Source organism: Coptis chinensis, chromosome 6 (genome assembly GCF_015680905.1).
Source record: "Coptis chinensis isolate HL-2020 chromosome 6, ASM1568090v1, whole genome shotgun sequence".
Classification (NCBI taxonomy): Eukaryota; Viridiplantae; Streptophyta; class Magnoliopsida; order Ranunculales; family Ranunculaceae; genus Coptis; species Coptis chinensis.
The window spans coordinates 9824196-9846990 of record NC_141461.1 but is presented as its reverse complement, the minus strand read 5'-3'; the positions used below and the strand labels follow the sequence as shown (position 1 = coordinate 9846990).

The 22795-nt window shown below is 37.5% G+C and overlaps 1 protein-coding gene across 1 annotated transcript; it reads right to left on the bottom strand.

The window, feature by feature from the left end:
• Positions 1-6675: 6675 nt before the first annotated feature.
• On the bottom strand, positions 6676-8098 carry LOC147491361 (uncharacterized). The gene is made up of 4 exons (XM_086567240.1): positions 7687-8098; positions 7332-7455; positions 7000-7228; positions 6676-6915 (listed from the first exon to the last, which is right to left on the bottom strand). Exons 1-4 carry the CDS (start codon positions 8096-8098, stop codon positions 6676-6678), a joined length of 1005 nt encoding a protein of 334 aa, XP_086423366.1.
• Between the last annotated feature and the right edge of the window lie 14697 nt (positions 8099-22795).

The following is a 22795-nucleotide window of genomic DNA, read 5'->3' as shown; positions in this document are numbered from 1 at the left end:
CGATATAACTCTCCACCTTCATTGTCTTCAATTGTTGCCTCTCCTATCAGTTTTTTCTCTTCCTCATTTAAGGCAAGTATGCATTTTTCTGAAACCTGCAAATATTTGTATAATCAACATTATTCAGTATAAAAAAAAAAATTGTATTTTGGTTACAATCACTAATCAATATACTAGCATAGTTAAGCCAAATATATATTATATTACAAATTTGTTTACCTTGTTATTTGGCAAGTTCAGTAGCATCTCCTTGGATATTGCTTTAGTCATTTTTGTTAAGTCCCATCTTGCAACACGTGGATAGGTGATTGTATCTATTTGTGTGGCTGAATTACTGTTGTGTGCTCACATACCCAATACTACATTGCGAAAAAATTATTAAAAACAAATTTACAAGTAACATAGATATTATAGCTAGATTATTGAGATATAAGATTACTTTCCATAAGCTGCAAAACACATCATGTAACCTTTGTAGGCTTTGAGCGATGGCTTCTTATTCTGCTCATTAAATCATGCTGGATTACAGAAGGCCAGCAGATGCCCTTAATGGTATCAAAATCATCAACGTGTTGGATAAATGAGCTTGCTAATGTCCCTACAGCACTTGGGAAGAAGATGGTTGCAGCCATGTACATTATAACTAGTTTTACAAAATCTCCCAATGCGTACATATCGCGTCTAATTAATGAGTTCTTTATTGCATCCACCACAACATATTTCTGTAATACTCCTTCCCCTCAAATTTCCTCAAATAGAAATCACTCTTTGGTGCTTTGTATGTGTTCCTATGGAAAACTTGTACCATTTTTCCTTCTAGTGGGAGCCCAAACGTTAATGCAATATCTTTCTCTGATAGTTTCAAGAGTTTGTCACCAATTCTGAAGGCATCTTCCTCATAAGAGTATGTTCCTATAACAGAAATTATGTTGCTTGCTGTTTTGGTCACGATAGAGTCCTTATCGAATCTTTTTTTGTAGAACAACATGAAGAAACTCCCAAAAGATGTACCTCTAAATAAGTACAAGTGGTGCTCATTGATTTTGTCCCGGATCCCATTGATTAAGTCGTATAGATCCCTTGAGATTGCATCGATATTCCCCAAATGAGCTACTTTCCGTATCTTCTTCAACTGGTTTTGGAATCTCCTTTTGAACTTTATGTTTTAAATCATCTTCAAAATCTGAGTCAGAGTTTTTCCCATCTGCACTGCTAAAATGAAATACAAAATGAATCTGCATTTTGAAATGTATGACCAATGAAGGGATTTTATATTTTTAAATGTTGTCAGAGATTTCACATTTTAAAAAGTTAGCATGCATACGCATTCCTAAAACAAATTGAAACCTTTATTTACTAATTACAAAGTAAGCAATGCTTGTAAACAATTAAGTTCATTTTTTTTTTTCACAATGACAGTTAATGTTAACCAATCAAATAAAAGCTTTATAAGGAAAGTGAGAGAAACATCTGCCATATGCTCAAAAATGTTTTCGAAAATATGAATTCTGATTTTGGAAATAAATGAGAAATTAATGAAAGATGTTATACGTTGAATTCACTAATTAATGAATTTCTATATATGATAATATTAATATTTGTTAAAATTGGAAACAAATTTATTACATACCTTTGATCAGGATTCACAATTGACGTCTTCTTCATTTTTGATCTCTCACAAACTTAATCGGTTCTGCTTGTTTCCAAGTGAGGATATTTTTGTCTATTTATGGGAAAGTTGGGTAACAGGTGTCAGTTCCATATTCTGGTCAAATTGGAGTATTAAATTCTAAAAAAAATTAAGATGAGTCTTAGGACTACTAAATATTTCTAACTAACTCCTCTAGATTAATTTTCTGATTCGAAATTATGGCTGACAACTTATGAAGTACACTAAATTTTAAATACAATGAAATTGATCGAAACAGAAGAGAGAAAAGGATCCTAGATTATATGTGAACACAATAGTCAAATTGATCGAAATAGAAGAAGAGTTAATTTATAACATAAGGTATGCGAGCATTCTAAGGCAATATAAAGATGTTTCAGGCAGTTTTGTAACGTCTAAAAACTTGTGTCCTTTTAGGTATCTTTCAAAAATGGTGTGGGCTATTCTTGTATATCCTAAGAATATGAATTTGGTTTGGAACTACTATATATTTTTTATGCAATCTGTCGAATCCCATGTAGTTATAAAAGGAAAATCTATGATACAGTCTTAACAGAAAATGTGAAGTGTACTATGGAAATGCTTACTACATAGATTTGGAATTGCTGACATTGATGGGTCCGCCTACCACCAGAGAGAGATGATCGAACAGTCATCCATGATGCTTAACAGAGATGGAAGTTCTGATGAGACCAGTTGCTTGATCATGTTGTCCTTGAAGTCATTTGGATGGTTTAAAAGATTAAGGGATGTCTTGCCAGCATTTGTACACATTTGATCTGTTCAGTGCTCTGACACGTTCATTGAGGTTGATTATATATATTCTCAGTACTTGTGATTACGGGTTATACCTTTATTAAACATTTTGAGATTGAGATTTAACTAACTTTAGTCAATACATAAAAATGGCAATCAACATACATTAACATATATAATGGTGATTATATTTATTTTTTTCGTTTAAACCTTTATTAATCTCTTTGTAATCTGATAAATTTCAAAGGTCAGTTAATCAATGCTCTCCATGCACTCTGAATTGTTAGGAAAACCACACAAACATTCTGGTTCTGTCGAGACATTATTTCCATTGTTATTTCCAATTTTGACAGTTAGCTTTAGATGTGCTTTGTTAATGTAGTCGTACATTGTTAAGGCTGCATGATTACCCGAGGAGCCCCTGGCAGGTGTTTCTTCGTGCTTAGCAAGAACTTTTTTGCTTGATTCAACGGGTACTTTGCAAAGATTATCCATTCTGAAAACAAAGCATTATATGTCAATTAGAGGAAAGAATGTATTATTTAACTAAGTATATTTGGTGTAAAGAAATAGCAAACCTTTGAGTGGAAGGATTTGATTGTGAATAACATTGTACAGACGATTACTTAGTCTTTATATAGGAGGAGAAATTGAATGTAATCGTTTAATGCTAAAAATACCAAGCTTATGTATATTTATAGTTTCTATATATTGATAATAAAAAAATTTGCTCACCTCATTTGTATCAATTACAGTTGTGTCAACGGGATTGAATGTGTATCTCCCTAAATTTGGTTGGTAGACGGATTATGAATGTAAAGAAAAGTAATGTATATAGTAAGTTACCTAGATTTGAAGAATTTGTTGGGTAACTATTTTTTTCTTTATAAATGTTCACTCTGTAATGTACATTATTTCTTTACGAGAGTGAATGGTGTATCTCCATAATTGTCGTTGGTAATTCTACCATCTATGCGAGGAAAAGAAATAAAATGTATATATGGTAAGTTATTATGCTCAAATATAGAATGGAATACTTGTACACAAACCAGAACCTATATGTAAATATACACTGAAGCTGGTTCACTGGAGGTTGCTGGGTAACGTACCCCTTCTCACTGGGCGTCTTAATGGGGTAGTAGGTTCCCAACATGCTCTGTTATAGTAGTACATGCAAGTGATGACCAAATCAACTTACTCCTTGAAAGGGGTAAAATATTATAAATGGAAATGGTATTTTTTAAACCACGAATCAGTCGCAGAGCATAGAAGTAGAAAAACAGTGTTGCATAAACTTCCTTTCAAAGTGAATCACATTAATATGAGGCAACCTAGCTAATGGAATGCCATGTTTAGCTGCTCGCCGTTCACGTTGTATTCAACCAATCTTAGGTTAAACTGGTATGGTAGCATAGGAGTAGCATTGGTTGCTTATGTTGCCCCCTATATTGAGTGTACCGATATTGTCCTGCACCACTTGAGAATTAGGATCCCAGTTAGAAAGCAACGTAAAAAGAAATGCACAAATGAAAAAAATGGGAAAAAACAACAACAATAGTAGGACATATTCTGTGTGTGGAAGTTAAAGATATCATTCAACTTGAGGAAGTCGTGTTCTTTGTAATTATTAGAAATCATGTCCTCACACTCTCTCGGAAAAAAAAAAAAAAACAATTCTCCAATTGTGCCATATTTTATTTGCATGTAATATTTCCTCCCCAATAGAACTAACACCCTAATCCAAGTGCTTAGCCAATAAGACTTAAACAGCAGGATGTCAAATAAATACATGCCGCTTAATACCCATAATACTGACACTCGCTTCTTTTGTGTTATTAGATGGTATATGGATGATGTAGATAGATGATGATCGTTGAACAAATAGAAGCGTATCAAAACCTAATTATCCCTCAATAAGTAAATGATGAGTAGGATATTGTTCCACTTTTAAGTGTATGTTTATATGAAGGACAGGACTGGAAAGGGGGTTTGAGGGATTAAAAACTATAATTATAGATATTGTAGATTCTAATGCTAAACTAAACTAAACTAACTAAACTAACTAAACTTATACTAAAGCTAAGAATTGGAAATAGGGAGAGAATATAAGAGAGATAGATTCAAGAGATTCAAATCCACCAATGCTTTTGATTCAATGACCTTTTGCTTCATGTTGTTCTCCAAGTAGACTACAATCGAGCAATCGAGCGAGTGCCGATGCCTTTTTGGGTGAAATATCGTTAAACAATTAATTCTACTTAAGGTTGTTCCTATGTTCATGTTACTAGTATCTTCTTTCCTTTTATGTGAGCTTGGGCAGTTATTCAATGAAACACCATCTAAGGCAAACACAAGGAATACTTCCCTTACTCTAAAACACTACACAACTAGAAGAAAAGTAGAGAATAATAGTATAATATTCAATTACAATAAATAAAACCCTATTCTAGCATTATATTCAATTGCAATAAATAAAAGTATGTTACTAGCAAATATTCAATTGCAATAAATAAAACCCTAAACTAACATGAATAAAAACCTTAATCTATACTTCCATCCCCTGGTGTGGGCAATGAAACTAATAACTAAAAACATAAATAACTAACCTGATTGAAGAACACCATAAACCAGAAGAATCATTAAACCCTAAGCACCGGCTTCATCTCCTCCCTTGAAAGAGAAGATTAACCTTCCATAAAGAAGGAAGAACACGAAGAACGAGAAGAAGAAGAGTCGAAGAGCATAAGACTAGAAAGACTAATTTATTAAGACTCAGCTAGTTAAAACCGATCTTTTATTATTAATCTCTCTCTGCCTCAAGTTCTGGAGACAAGATTATAAGTGAATTGGCAAATTACATAAGGCACTTAGGTCCTCTATTTATAGAGGTTACAATGAGCTCTAGAAGCATTCCAACCCGTCATTTGTTTCCTAATACAAATAGACTTCTTTCAGAGTCCAACTTCGTCTCCAAAACTGAGAAGGAATTGGCTACAGTGTCGATTCATGCGTCTGGATGCACGATTCATGCGTCTCAGATGCGATCAATGCGTCTGGACGCTCGATCCATGCGTCCCAGACGCATAAGTCTATTTTGTCTCTTCTGCTCTATCCTTCTATCCTCTTTTGCGGGCTTTGGTCCAAGCAACAAATCCTTTGGCCTTGGGCTTCCAAATAGGCTTTAAAATAGGTCCAAGTCGCATCTTTAATAGCTTCAATTCCTTGGCCTTCTCCATGATTGTCCACGGGCTTCCCATGTGATCCTTAATGCTCCGAATTGTTCCGTTTTACCCCTTTTTCTCTAATATTCCACAAAATTCACTTTTCACATGTAGAATCTTAAAACATAACTTACAAACATTATTAGTCTACTAAGATGGCTAAACAAGAGGTATAATCGAGGGTTGAATTGCACTTTTTGAGCACTTATCAAATACTAAGATCATGTTCAAAAGTTGATCTGCCTCATCTGTCCATAAGTGATGAATGTGCCACAATACAGTCATGCATTATAAACATATGTTTCAGAAAAGTAGTAGTGCCATTATTAAGTTGCTGATAATCCCTAAGCCCTCTTATAAACCCACGTAATACATCATAATGCCTAAGAATCCAGGATGTACAGTACAATCTAGAGTAGGGTATAGTTATGTATTTCTAATAATATGCAAGGTCAGAAAGGCATAGACATAAGCTGGCTTACCTTTAATGACGCTATAGAAGTACTTCTGGGTATACAATGTTGGTGGTGCAATTGGATGAATCAGGTGGTAGTAGGACAATAATTCTTTTTGAAGACGTGCACCTCGACAGTGCGACATAAAGCTGGCCATGACTGAATGCAGGGGTCTCTAAGTTGATGTCGATCGACATACTTTAATGACTGTCCTTGAGACTTGTTGATTGTCATTGCAAATGCCAGTTTCACTGGAAATTGCCTTCTCGACATTTGAAACGGCATTTCAGTTGTTGATGGCATTAGGGATATCCTCGGAATATATACAGTATTTCCATCCTTGGCTCCAGTTATGATAATTGCTTCTAGTACTCTATTTTCGCAGCGTAATACAATTAGACGGGTTCCATTGCAAAGCCCATCCCTTGGGGCAATATTCCTAAGCAACATTATAGGGCATCCTGTTTTCAGTTGGAGATTAAACGGCGGCAAGCTTGAGGGATCTAGGGAATTTAAAAACTCGCTAGGGTATGTGGAGCCGTTGTTTTGAGGGCTTGTAATATCATCGACAACTTTATTTGCTGCTAAGTATGTAAGAAATCTCTTGCCTAGGGAACAAATTCAGGGCAGCTCCATTAACGACGCTGACATCGTCATTTCGAGTAGCTAGGATGGTTCTTTCAGTCAAGTAATTTGGGGTTGCCGTGCCATTCACATTTAAATATGGATAAACTGACGAAATAAGATCCCTTATGTCAGCACAGTTCCGTATCCCGCCTAGCAACTCAACAGTATCTAAAGGATTCGTGCCAACCTAAAATAATTTAAGAGAAATTTGAGTTAGTACACTTCTTTTTTAATCTTTAATTTTTATGATGTTTTTTTATTTGTAAAGTACCTTGATCAAGTAATCTGCGAAGTTAGCATTATCAGGCTCTGACATCTCCAACCTTATGTTATGACACAAGTGCAAGACTTGTATATGTGTCCATATCTGGGATCTTCTCAATGATGCTCTGACAAATTGCTCTCTGCTCCCTTTGGGTACAATAGGCAGCATTTGCCTGAAATCTCCACCTAGAACCACAGTAATTCCTCCGAAAGGCTTTGAATTTTCTCGGATATCCCTTAGTGTTTTTTTCAACGGCCGACCAAATTAATCAGGTGGCTGCATGGGGACTTCATCTCAAATTATTAAGCTAACTTATTGTTTTGCACTGAATCTGTTACCTTGGTGTGGGCATGAAGTTGTTCAGCAGTGATGCTATTCCTGATGATGCAACATTGATGACAATATGACCTTGACTACGGCAAGTAGCAACAATTGTGTTGTAGACAAACGTTTTTCCGGTCCCTGCTACACCATTTAAGAAGAAAGTCTTTCCCTTATTGTTTTGCATTGAATCTGTTACCTAGGAGTGGGCATGAAGTTGTTCAGCATTTAGGCGGTCCACATTTGCGTTTGCCTTTTGTTCAAGACCTTTGTACTGCAATTCCCTCTACTCCCAAATAAATTTGTTCCCACCTAGCTGGTCCCAATCTTATTTTGGTTTTGGCATGTCTGGGAAATTAGATAACGTCTTACCTGCTTCGAAAAGCAGCTTGTTAAGTAGGAACAAACCATAATCAGTTATTTCCTCTTCAGTCGGACTCTGGTTGTTGAACTTGGTCCGTATCTTGTGAGCCAGATTGTCGCAAATATGCATCAAAAATTCATTCCATAGTGTTATAGGACTGGTTGGGGAACATTCCAAAAGGATTACGCTGAACAATCTGCGCAGTTGGTAGCCGGTCTTCATCATCGATGCCTCCTGTAGACATTCTCTCCACTCGTCGTCAGATTCGAGAAGGCCACGTGCAACACATGCTGCTTTGAACGTGTCATGCTCAAAGTCGTCAACCGTACGAAGATCTTTAAATGATGTTGGTCCTTTCACAACAGTTAGAAGCAAGCGGAGGTAGAAGCGCTCACCAGCATTTGGATTTGCAAAGTACATTCTCCCAATAGCATAACCGTGATCCCTAAGTTTCCGAATTTTTTTTATCTCTTTTCCAGACATAATACTGTGGGAACTCCTGGTAAGTATATTTAAGGGCACCCGGATCTTCGGCACAACATTTGAAGAAAGCCGTTAGAGTTGATCTCTGATTTCTCGCTCTTGCGAGAACTGTTGCCCTTGACTCATTTGCATTGTAAACAACTCGATGCATCCCTTCCAAATGAACTGTCAACCTTTCAACGTGTGGTAACTGTTTGTGCAGAGGGAACTCGAGAAGACGCCATACAGCCTCGGGTGGCCCGACATACCGTGCATCAATGTACTGTTTGATCTCATCATCAGTACCAACAAGAACCATTGTTGCCCTATCATGGCCTTTGTAAATGTAGTTGTGAATGTATTTAACTGCACGAACCGATGCATAAACTTCAACATTTATATGGCAGTTGAACATCTCTGATAAGTGGGGGTTGTAGGGGACGACATCTCGGTTATCAACTTTGCAGTCCCGCACCTCGTATTCGTTCCCAGTATTGCGTTGTCGGTAAACTGGATATCCAACTTGATCCATTGTAGTTTCATCTGTAAAAGCGCAAGGGTAATGTTTTGTACATCGACCATTCTCCATGTAGAGGGCCTTTAGGTTTTTAGGTCTACACGGGCCGTGCACCATACACCTCTTCACTGTCTCGAAAAGAGTAGGTTCCGAGATAGGGTTTGGGAACTCTATGGAAACAATCTTATCGACTTGATTGGCGTTACGGATCTTATCGGGTTGCTTGAGGAAGATGAGTGCGTGCATGTGTGGCGATCCCGCGTTTTGGAACTTCGATAGTGTAGGCGAATGCGGTTGTTTTTGCCAAACACGCCGTTTTTTTATCTCTTCCATTATTGCTTTCCTTTTCAATCCGAATACACGGGCAACCACCTCAGGTCTGTCAGACGCAGTTTGGTGGGGCATGAGAGCTTTTATGATTTCTATCGATTCGGGTTTTCTTTTTGCTTTTTGTTAGGAATACATCGGGGTGTTTGTTGTATCGCGTGCGTAATGACCATTGAGTCTTGGTAGATCTCGTACATATGTCTCGGGCTACCGGTGTGAGACGATGGGAGAATGTAACGTTGGCCAACTTGATCAAGAGGCAGTCCATCTGCTGCAATGTCCGGTCAAACCGTTGTACACTTCCCTCCACGAATGTTGTCTTGATTTAGGCGTAATATAAGCAGACGATTACGCTTTCGATTCGCGGCCCAAGCATCAACTATCCATTGTTGGTAGAGGGAGCTTCCCCTGAGTATGGAAGAGTATTCAGTTGGACGATCAAATAAACGGTATGAATAATACTGTGCTTGCGTTAGTCGGGCATCACTTGGGCAATTGTTCTTTACATCCCATTGTCGCAAATCCGGTGCCCAACCAAGGTCTCCTCTAGGGAAAAGGAGTACATAATGAAGAGGTGTATAAGCAGGATGACATTCACTTATCCTCTCTGGTCCACCTTCTTTGTAGTGAATAACGATGTCTCGTAACATATCATACTTTGTCTCATCACCGAGTAATACCACAGTGATTCAGAAGTGGTTGGAAGATTATATCGGCGGCGATCCGTTCCTGGAGTGTATTGTAAGAAGGCTATTATATTGTTGTCCGCCGATGCACTTGAACTTAAGACCTTATTTGTATTTTTGAAAAACTTTGACCATGCGTTTGCCTATACCAAAACACCTTGGACAATACTTAGCACCTCCCTGAGTAAATGCTTGTTGCGCTGTTGTTGATAATCCAAAGCCGTGCCTGCATCATAAATGTATAACTGGGTGTATTTTGGGTCGACATGTTCATTAGGTAAAAGTGATCCAATCTTATGGCACAGCTCTCCATGTATAGTGAACAACTTTGGTCCATGTCCTTTCAAGATTCGATAGTTTACTTTAATGCCAAGGCTGGTGAATGCATTGCAAGCATTATATCTCCGAATGTTCTTTCAAAAATCCCGTGCAAGCCAATTGTTACCTTCAAAGAGTGATTCAAGCGAAGGAGGTAGTGGATCAAGTGAAGGCAGTTTTATTTTTCCTTGGAGACAGCATGATCCGAATAAAGGTTTTTTTTAGTTGAACTGGAGAGTTCCTCGGCGCTCCAATGTAAAGCGAAGCAAGACTGACATTGAACATCTAGTTCCCCAAGGTAATGATGCTCGACCGGGATAAAATGTATTGTTTCGGTTGGATTTTCAAGTTCGTCAATGTCATAGTATTCTTCGTCGGAATATTTGGATGGTTCTTCAGAAATTTCCACGAGGCTAGCTAATAGCGCCCTGAGCAGGAATATCTAACTCAATACTGTTTGGAGGCGTATTGTTTGTGGAGCTAATTTTAGTGGGGAAAAAACAGTTAGTATTCAATTAGTTTCATAATTTATAATTGTTTAGTATGGAAATATTTAAGTTTGGACATAGTACTTACATGTTGCTCCCCAAGGAAGATGACCCAAGATGAAAACCGAGGCTGAAGTTACGTGTTGGTAGTGGAAAGTGCTCATGCTGAGTTGCGCCAAAAGAACATCCAGCATATGACGCTCCAGCAGGTTGTGAGTTGATGTACGATTGGGGTGAAAGAGTGTCAGCAATGATAATATTCTTTCCTTTATCTGCTCGTTGGGTGGTTGTAGCGAAACTCGTTGCATCGAATGAATGTACTGCTATTTCCACTGTGAGGTCGTGAGTTAGGGAAGCATGATATATGTGATCCCTTTGGGTGGCTGAAACTCGTAGGGCTTCCTCCCGCTGTCTATGTGCACATTGAGCTATTGAACGCCGAGAGGGTCCTAACTGAAGGAGCGAACGCATGTTCATGGTGAAAACAGCTTGACTGACAGGGTCCTAACTGCTTGACTGATAGGTGTCTGGCTATTTGGTTCACTGCGGACTGTAGCCATGAGATAACTGGTGTTGTGTTGATGAGTCTCCCATAGTTACATCAGAATCCATTGTGTGGGATAGTGCACGCTCTTGGTGTAGTGTAGCAGTGCCATAAATAGCTATCCGTAGGGCCTTAGACATATTGATTCAAGTTAAAAGTATGAGTATAGATGAGAAAAACCAATAACGTGGGAATAAGTAAGAAAGCCAGTACATGAAAAAATCGTTTTTAAGGACATCTAACCTCAATTTAGGCTGCTCGTTGGTTCTGAATGAACTCTTGTACCGTTTCATTGTGTATGTATGATGATGGTTGGGTCAGTTGGGTGTCCATGGTTTCTATAAAATAGTCTGATAAGAATGGGGTAATAGGTAATTAATGTGATTATAAAATATTACAAGACATCCAAAAACCAAACTTAAGTTGTTTACAAAATTGAACTTTTGACCTATTTTTTTACCGGTTGGATTTGCAAATTTGATTTTTATAGACGGGAGAGAGTGCTTGAGAACAAAAACATATCTAACAATTCACAATAATTCATTTGATTATAAAAGCTATAAAGAATATAATTTTATCTATCTAATAAAAGGATGTGATGTGGGCCTCCCAAAAGTAATCCTAACCTTTGGATCTAATTTATGATATGGTAGATCTAAAACTTATGGAGTGTGTGGGAGGGATAATAAGGGGGCAACAAGAGTAGTAGATCATTATTGAATGTATTAGTAATTCAACAAATAAAAATGTTATTTGTTTAATTAGGACCGAGGTGCCCATCTCATTTGCATAGCCTAAGAGACTTTGTACATCACGATAAATGCCCCCTTCGGGTGGGCCGACAAATCTGAGTGGTCGAATCACTACGTGCTTAATAGGCCCACGCCCCTAACAATCCATCAAATTTGATGCCCCACTAAGGTTACAAGCGACGCTACCCATTTCCGGGCTGAAACATCTTGTGACAAATTGACTTATTTAGTGTTAGAAACACATTCAAGCACCGATGTGGGACTTATAAAGTTTTAGATAATCCTATAAAATGTTTTAGATTCTTGTGGGTGTATGCTTCTTTGAGTTTCTTATAGTTCATGCTTTCTGCATGATTGCATCTACTACATAATTGAAGATTTTGCTTATTTGTTTCTACTCGGTAGTTTCAATCCCTAGCTTTTTAGCTTGTGAAGTATATATTAACTTGGTGGAGCTTGGTAAGCTATAGGTCTTTGGTGGCTCTTCAGCGGCATTAAAAGTAATTGGTAACTTCACTATGTGCATTCTTTGCATTTCGAGATATACAAATCTTACCGGGGAGGCTTAGAAAACCTATAAAATAATTTACGTAAGGTTCCATCCTATTCCTTCACCAATGTCAAATAGAAGCACATCCCGAGTCCTTTTGCAAGCTACACCTTACCCGTCTAATTCTCTAGCTTCTTTCTTAAAGCGAGTTGATGGCTAAGGGTTCATCGACAACAATGTTACTGGCGATATGGAGGTTGAGGCTCGAAGTTCTCGCCTATTATATCTAGAACCCATCAAATGTCTCTTTTTCCCGGTCTTCCTAAATGATGTCTTTGTATGTATATGGTACCTTGTAACCTTAATTCCCTCATAGCCCTGGTGAAAGAACTATCCAAGCTAACGGTTAAAGAGAATGTCGCCAACCATTGAGTGTGTGAAGGTGCTCTCTCTGCCGCATTACAACATCTTAAGATGCGTGAGTAGCTTGGCTAAAGATTATCAACCTAGCAGTGCAAAGAGAAAGTATAGGCAGCCATTGAGTGTGTGAAGGTGCTTGTCACACCCCGAATTTCGACAGAATTCGGAAAAAACATTATTTGTTCCCGACTCTTCAATCTCCGAGGTGTGACGCACTCTCAACTTCCAAAAACCCATAAACAGTTTAAATATGCGGATAATTAAAAACCAGTAAAAATTTTAACTTAAACAAAAGTCTTCTTCATTACAAAATTTACAAATGAAAATACAAATAACTTTGTCTCATTTGAAACTCTATATCACCTCGAGGAAAACAAAATACATCCTGAAATGCAATGCTAACGCTTAAAACCACAAGCGTGACCCACGCTTCTTCAACACTAAACTCGTCAAGACTTATCAACTATGTTCATTTAATGAACACACTCGATAAACAAACATGCAAATCGGGTCGACATTATAAACAATTTGGTGTGAGTAGCCCTAAAATACAAATATACTTATACATATATATACCCAATCCACCCGGCGGTTAGTTCCTCCAATCGAAGCCTTTTAACTTTCAACGACAAATACAACATCCTTAAGAATAATAATTAAGGCGGTAGTTCCTCCATCGAAGCCTTTAACTTCCCACTAACCACACAACAAACTATACACATAATAAATAAGGCATGTAGTTTCTCCATCGAGGTTTTAGATTCTAACTAATCAAATACCCAACCAAGCATGTTACCATAATTAGATTATTTAAGGCTTTTCTTTGGTGTCCCTAAAATCACGTCGTATCTATGTCTTACCTAGTTTCCGGCTACCACAATCGCTACCCAACCGAACATGTACATCCACATGCCTCCCTTACATAATGAGCCACTCCGTGCGTAACTACCCTGGCGGGATGCCGCGACACGGGTAAATCCTCACGCGGAAGCAATTATGTAAGTAATGCCACTATTCGGCATAAAATATTAGCATCATCGTTCTATTTTTTGCTTAACGGAATAATCCGACCACTATTCGCTACGCCGGGAGGGCCATTCAGCTTTTTTGAAGCGCCCGGAAGGGGCGCCCGAAGGCCATTGGATTAAGCGAACGCCGGAAGGGCCAATCACATGAGTTGTGGTAGAGGTTCTAGGATTTTCGATTCGTAATTTATTCGGTGTCATACATTAATGACTCATAAACATTCCACTATATCACGTCGCGGGTCACTTGCCTTATTGCACTAAGCCACAATATCTAGAAACATCACAATTATATCTCATAACCAAATTTCATTATTTCACGTGCCAATATATTATTGCACTACACCACACTCCCGTGGGCAAATATTCACCAATACTATATTAGCATCTCACATATAAAATAATGGAGTGTATATACATTTCTCCAAGATATTGCATTAATATAAATATCCCAGCATATTATATCATGTCACAATGTTTCAACGTATCACATACATTTTTATTATAACGTATTAGGAATATAAAGTCTCCTAACATCTCAATATCGTCACGTGTCAAAAATACACAACATCAATGTCAAATCTTAATTAGATAATGACCACCAAATTTATACAAGCTTCCACAGCATTTTAGCATTTGATTGTCCATACAATATACACATAAAACGTAGCACAAATAAACAGTCCACAGTCCACAATCAAAGCCCAATATATATATGTTTTACACACTACTCACGTCAAATCTAAATTAGATAATGACAAACCAAGTTATACAATCTCAACAATATTTTATTACTATATTTATCCATATAATCAAATATGTGAAAAACTGGAAAAGTCAACATTCACAGTCAACGGTCAACAGTCAAAGTCAACGGTCAACGGTCAAAGTCAACGGTCAAAAGTCAACACATCATGGTCAAGGTCAAACTCAACATGTCATAGTCAAAGTCAAAGTCAACATGTCCTGGTCAAAGTCAAAATGTCCTGGTCAAAGTCAACAGGTCCTGGTCAAAGTCAATTCATCATTGTCAAAGTCAAACTGTCGTTTCCGTGTTCGACAGGTTCAGGGTCATAGCCATGGTTCATGGCTAAGGTCAAAGGTGCATGGCTCATGGGCTCATGACCAAGGTCATAGTCCGGACCCAACTGGCCAAGCCCAAACCTTAGAACCCGAAAGTTTAAACATTTAGAGAGATCGGCAGATCCATTTTAAGTCATGACCGAAAGCAATATTAAACGAGCCCAAAACTTATCTTGAGCAGGCCCAAAACACAACTGAGTTCGGCTCGAAAACTAAACTTAATTAAACTGGTCCAAAGATAACTTAAAATCGGGCCCAACCAAATAAATAGAACTGGCCCACATAAAATTAGAGCTTTTGGCCCAACCAAACAGCTAAGGCCCAAGCCCAAGAGAAAGTACTGTTCATCTTCTCCACCACCAACAAAAATCCGGCCACCACTACCTCTAATCTCCACTCTTCCAAACCAGATCGAAAATACTCAGGGGAAAAACCCCCACAACATTAACAAAGCCAAAAATCCCAACTCTTAAATCCACCATCTTCTCCAAATCTAGATCTAAAATCGCACCGCCATTAATGGCTTCCTTCAAGCTTTAACAGGCCACTCTACCGTACCCAAACACACACTACACCGAATCCCATTCAAACAACAACCGATCGACATAAACCAACAGCAAAGTTTGAATGCCAGTGGGCGATTTACTGTCGACCGCCATTAACAGAGTTTCATCGGAGCTTCGGCAGCTCCCATTACAACCCTCATTCGACAGCCCATCATCCCCTCAATCAATCCTCATAATCCCAACACCAACAACCCATTCAAATAGACAAATTTAAAACAATCAAGCGGCGATCCGACGCCATTAACGTCTCATTCAAGAGCTTGAACGGATCTTCAACAAAGCGATTCTAAACCCACATCAAAACAAATCAACATAATCTAATGGCGGTACAATTCATGGGCGTACGCCTCCATGAACTTTGTTCATAGCTTCCAGTTCAAAATAAAACTAACGGATATCGAAAAACTAAATAATCTGTGGAAAACCGGTCGACACACTCGACAAGTAAAATGTTTTGTTCACACATAACACTCTAGTTTCGATGAAAAAGAAAAACGTAACTACTCACCTTAACTAACCGCTCGACGAATTTCTCCGAGTCCGAGTCGTCGCGCTCCACGCTCCAGCAAACGGGTTTCTAGCTCTGCCTCAATTTTTTTTTTTATTATCTTTAAAACCCTATTCTCTAGAAAAATGTGTTTATATACTTGGGTTCGAAACCCAAGCCCAACACAGACTCGGGCCCAAAAACCAGGCCCGCGTATCCAAAATCCAATCCAGCCGATTTTTAAATAAATAATTTAATTAATTAATAAATAAATAAAAACGTATTTTAAAAATACAAGCATAAAGGATTTTCTCGCTTGCTACTTTAAGCCTTGCTACGTTTATTGCACTTCATTTGGTTGCTATCACCTTTTTTGTCCAAGACTAGGTTTGAGCGAGAATCGTGGGTATCTGAGGAATTCATAAGTGTAATTATTTCCCACCCTAACGCCTTCTCTTAATCCCTCATGTTAACTATGGATCCCCAATGAGTAGTGGTTTTTGCACCACCACCACCACCATCACCCTGAGTAAGAGTTGATGAATCGGATGGGAGACTTATTCCAAACACCATGTATATCCTGACATGGTGTATCACATGCCAATGCACAACCACGAAGAGCCTCAAACTTAACAAAATAAAACACAGGATATTAAGTGATGATCATATGCACTAAAACTTAACGCTTAAATCTATAAAGATACTTTAAGAAAGCATTATAATTAAAGACAACAATATACAATAGTGAAGTATTTAGCATCTTTAAACGCCATTATCGCTCAATGCACCAATATGAAATTTTATTTCAGAATGAAGAAACATTCGTACTACTGGGATCAGAGAGGAGAGAGAGCATGAGAAAAGTAGTAGTAAAAAGTGGAGAGAGAGAGAGAGAGAATAGAGAAAGAGTAGGTCACGTGAATTTGTGAGGTCCAGATTTTATTTTCTACGGGAAGTCCACATAAGAGCATTTTTGAAATAGAACTACTACAAATTTGCCATTTTTTTAAAAGAAAATGTCTCAAGTTATATGTCAGAGAGTCCAATGTCGATGCCAATACTAATGCTAAAAAGTTGTTGAAGGTCAGATGGCTATGCTTTGATGCCTTCATCTAACACTGCTAGCGTTATAGTTTTGCACTTAGCAGCGCATGTTTACTAACTTGAGTTGTTTATTGTTCATGAAATTTGTAGTAGTTCTATTTGTTTAATTTAAAGCGTTGTTTGTTTACAATTCATCATCTAATCGATTGAATGTTTGTTGGTATACAATTGGTACGTGCATGCTCTACAGACACAAAAACATCAAAAGAAAGCCTTCATAGTCGATGGTAAAGCTATGGAACGCCTTAAACACACATTAGATTTTTGCAATAATGTTTTCCATATTGATGTTTGGCACTGTAACGTTATACTGTAGTTAGGGTTCATTTATGATGAGTATAATGTGTGAACCTTTTATCTTCTTAATTTTTTGAACATTATTTATTATTTGTAGTAAAATGTTTTATTAGTGACCTTCATTGAATTGCTTCTTTTGGCACTTTGACAGGGTTGAAATTGATGTCGTTGTAAGTTGAACATGGATTTATAGTGATAGTTTTAAAGCTTAGTGGTAATTTGAAGTTGAGATGGTGAAGGTTGTAGATAAGATGAGAGATTATTGATGAGATTGAAGGTTGTCGAAGCATTGGTATCAAATTGAACGCATTGGTCCTGTTTTTTTCTAATCGATTGTTAAAAAATTTAGTACAAAATTATATGTAATGCTGGCTTCTTACATTAAGTGAGAGTAACGTGGCCATTTTCTTTCTTTGCAATTGTTATACTTGGTTCATTATTTTCGGCCGAAGGCATTGTAGAAGCTTTTTAAACATATCTTAAAACGAGGCAAAACTGAAAATGCAATTGGAATAATTTTTTATATAAACTTTTGTTTAATTAGAAGTTTATAGACAATTTGAGTTTCATCGGTACATATAATCAATCACGTGTAAAGCACATGCACTTTTGGCTAGTCAAATATAATTTAACTGAAACACTTGATGGTGTTCCGAAATTACCCGATAGCCTCATGACCAAATATCCTTGGATAAATCCCTGGAGGACCCTACAATAATTCCAAGTATATAATGATTAAATAAGTGAACTTAATATCGATTGGCCACGACTTCAAGGTTCATGCATCCTGTTGAGTTAAAACAGCTGAATGCCTAAATGAGTATAGTACAAACAGAAACCTGACTGGGTGGACTCGATGGTATATATATATATATATATATATATATATATATATATTTTTATAATCATTAGCAAGCACACACACACATATATATACAGCCCGGCTCCTAAAAGGACCTTAAATAAGGACATTAAATAAGTACCAAATCTAAAATACCCACAGCTTCACCTACAAAATGATTTAAACCCTAATCTTTTGTGCATATGATCTACTAACTTTAAAGAACATCTCTACAAAAATTCAACTCGTTTGACAATTTTTAACACTGACAAAAGATGATTGCAAAAACTAGACATTTCTGGACCTTTATATATATATATATATATATATATATATATATATATATATATATATATATATATATATTCAAAAGTGGAAAGCTATTTTATCTAAGTTAGAGGATATCAAACGAGTTGAATTTTTGCAGAAATGTTCTTTATAGTTAGTAGATCATATGCAAAAAAGATTAGGGTTTAAATCATTTTGTAGGTGAAGTTGTGTGTATTTTATTTAAGGTCCTTTTAGGAGCCGGGTTGTATATATATATATATATATATATATATATATATATTAGAACCTTTACATGTCAAAAGATTACATAGGATCTCTCCTTTTCAAGAGTGTCCATAAGCCATGGTGGAGGTGTTACTAACCATTCCACAAAGTTAGGGAGAGAAGGTCCAAAAAAAGCAATCTGGTGTGTTACCTTGTTAGCAGTTTTAGGTACACAGTTGTATGAAACAGTCCCAAAAGTGGACATAATACTTAGTGCATCATCTAATATTAACATAGAGTTCCAGGAGAGACTAGAATGAAGCCGGTTTAGGTAGTTAATAGCGGTTTGAGCGTCCATCTCCACATTTAGTTCTGGGCAGTTGAACTGCTTGCACCATTCCAAGGCTTTAAGTAGTCCTTTGCACTCTGCTTGTTCTGAATTGGTAGCTCTATCTCTGAATGCTCTTGCACCAATAAAGAATCCCTTTGAATCTCTTAGTACAAACCCATAAGTAGCAGTCAAATCAAGTTTTGTAAAGCTTGCATCCACATTAAGCTTAAAACAATTTCTGTAAGGTGGTGTCCAATTGATATGGCTTGACTCCTGCTGATGTTGAACCTGCAAGTTAGTATTTTCTTTTTCTCCTTCAAAAAATTTATTTAACTGAATATTTAGTTTAAAGAACAAGGTTTCCTATTTTTATGATATACATCACATCTTTCTAACGAAATTGCCCAGTAAAAAAATAAACAAAATTTCTTCCATATATATTTCTCTATTGGCCAGTGTTTTGGTGGATTGAACCACATATCAATCCATAAAGTAACCTGCAAATGCTCAAAATGAGTTAGTCTGAACTGCCAAGGAGTAGCATACCATAGAGACTGTGTGAATGAACAACTTAGAAGCAAGTAATGTATGGTTTCAACATTCAAACCACATAACAGACAAGTTTTATCAGTAACATAAATGATTTGGGCTAGATGGTCTCTAGTAGGGATCATATTGTTATAACACTTCCACGCAAAGAGAGTAGCTCTAGGTTGGTTATCATTTTGCCAGAAACAAAGATTTGTTCTGTTTGGAGGCATGGGAGATTGATCACTAAGAACGTGATACATCGATTTTACACTATGTTCACCTTTCCTAGTATTATTCCACTTAAGAGTGTCTTGTAAATGTCTTCTAGATAGGAAAATATTTTGTATATGCATGCTAGTATTAGTGTCAAAAAGCTGATTAAGGATATCCACTTTCCAAGTTCGAGTACAAGGATTTATAAGGTCAGAAACAGTATTATAAGACGGATTAACAATGTTTGAAGCAGGAACTTTTCCTTCATGTATGCCTAGGATCCAAAGATCTTTCCATATGTCAATAATCAGACCTAAGCCTATTTTCCAAATAGAGTTAACCATAATAGATTTAATATATTTTTGAAACCCATACCAAAACCAAGATGCTCCATGTTTTATAGTAGAATGAACAACATTAGTATTGTGGAAATACTTACCTTTCGCAAAGGAAGGAATTAGGATTAGTTATAACCTACCAAATTATTCTACTCATATGTGTATGATTATTAATAGACATATCTCTTATACCCAAACCCCCTGATTTTTTAGATAGGCAAATGAATCTCCAACTTTTGAGATAAAGGGGATGAGCTTTATCCTTGTTTGTACCCCCACCAAAAGTCTCTTTGCAACCCATTAATTGTGGATGTGATGTGAGATGGTAGCATGAAAGTGGACATGTGAAATGAAGGGATGGCAGATGATATAGATTTAATCATAACAATTCTGTTGCTTGTGAAAGTAATTTACTTTTCCAACCAGCAATTCTTGTGTTTACCTTAAAGAAGATCTCATTAAAAATATGTGATTTTGGTTGGCCCAGGAACAAAGGTGAGCCAAGATATTTTTCTCCAATGACAATGGACCTCATGTTTAGAGATTTCATGGTGCATGATGCAAGTTCAGGGTGAACATTTTTGCTAAAATGAATACCTAATTTTTCATATATAGTTAATCTCTTGTCCAGTTATTTCACAAAAAAGATTAAGCGCCTCTAGAAATTCTTTAGCCTTTGTTTGGGCCCCACCTTCGGTGTGTTCCTAGACTCGGATCCGGCCCATCACCTTTCCGGACTCTGGCCCAACATTCTGGATTCAACCCAACATGATTCGGACTTGGTCCGAGATCCAAAATATTTACAGGTGCATCTAGCACAGGTGATGTTTGGGCCCCACCTTCGGTGTGTTTCCAGACTCGGATCCGGCTCATCACCTTTCCGGACTCTGGCCCAACATTCTGGATTCAACCCAACATGATTCCGAACTTGGTCCAGATCCAAATATTTACAAGTGGGCACAGGTTTAAGAAAGAAAATAGGCACAGTCTGGTTAACGGGGACAGAGAAGGAAAAAAGAAGATAAACCAAAATCTTCAGAGATTTGGGGGTTAGAGTGGGATCCGGATCTTGGGATCCGAATCTTTCTTATAAGAGTCTGCTCTCACTTTCAGAACTACGCAAACAAAAACTGCTGAGACTTGATCCCTGTTTCCGGACTGGGGTACGTAGGCAACCTTCTAAGGTTCAGTCTCATTTCTTTTGGTCAATCAATCCACTCTTCACAACCCTAACTGTGTTTGGGAATTTCTAGTCCAAACATTTGGCGCCGTCTGTGCTTTTCAAATCCACACCAATGGGAAGAGCACAAACCAGATCACAAACCAATGGCCAAAATGGCTAACAACATCATGTAGTCTACCAACGATCTACTTAGCGTAGAATGATTCCTGTCAATGCCACACACGCCAGTAACATCCCACAAAATGTTGTCAAGGATGTTTAGGAATCTTCATGCCATCCGCAACAAGTTCAAACCAATCCGGATGAACTCCAATCAGAAATCCTGAGGCTTACTGCAGAGAATGAAAGACTCCGGAATGCTAGGGGGAAAAGGCCTAGAATTCCCTCTCCAGATAGTTCTGAACAACATTCATCAGCACCGCGAAGGAATCGAAATGCTACTGATGATAGGCGAGAACCAGTTCCTCCAGCACAATCCAATGTATGGGACAGACTAGGTTTGGATTCTCGCCATAATACCATAAGGACAGAGTCCGGACTCATGATCATCATTCACCCAGAAGGACAAAGTCCGGACATGGAGTCCGGACTCATGATCATCATTCAACCAGAAGGACAGATTTAAGACATGGAGCTTGGACTCCTGACTACTCCCCATCCCGTCATTCCGGACAGGTAAATTTTGATTCACTCGGTCATCGACATCGAGTTCTGACTCCTCCCCCATATGCTCACAGATATCGGCCTACTCATTCACACCGACATGATTTCGGGAAGAAAGTAATCTTTGGACTCGATCGAAGGACTATCGAAAAAAAAAGTAAAAAAAAAAAAAAAAAAACTTTTGCAAATTAATTACATATAAAAAAAAAATAGAAAAAACCTGTGAAAAGTAGTTGGAAGAGTTTGAGAAATGGCTTTTGTCATTGCTGGATCTTGATCTGTAATAATCATCTTTGGAGGATCCGCCACCGGCATAGCTTCTAAAAATTGGTTGAACAACCAAACAAATGATTCTATGGTCTCATCACATAAAAATGAACAAGCAAAAACAACTGTCTGACCATGATTATTAACCCCAAATAGCGGTGCATGAATCAATCCATACCTATTAGTGTTGTACGTCGTATCAAAGATAACAACATCACCATAAAATTTGTATGCTTGTCTTGACGTCGCATCAGCCCAAAAATATCGAGTAATTCTCTGTTCATCGTTTGTCTCAATTTTAAAAGTGAAAGAAGGATTCCTCCCTTGTTCCAATTTTAAAAACTTGTGAAACATTTCTCCATCATTGCCTTTCATTTCTTTACACTTGTCCCTTTCCTGGTTATTTAAATCTTTTTGTATAAAACCAATATTTTCTATCCCTCCGGACTGAACTCTAAGAAGACTGAACTGTTGATGTTGTGGTATGTTTACCATGCCAAGTTGTTGCGTTAAGCATTTTTGGGTACGAGAAGCACCACGGTGAGATCTTAGAAGATGTACTCTACGCGTGGTCGACAATGGGTGAGACTGCCCTTCAACGAATAAACTAACAACAAATGTACCAGAGTTTTTCACCACAACAACTTTTGCTTTACAATCTTCTTTTATATTGCCCCGACGCCTTTTCA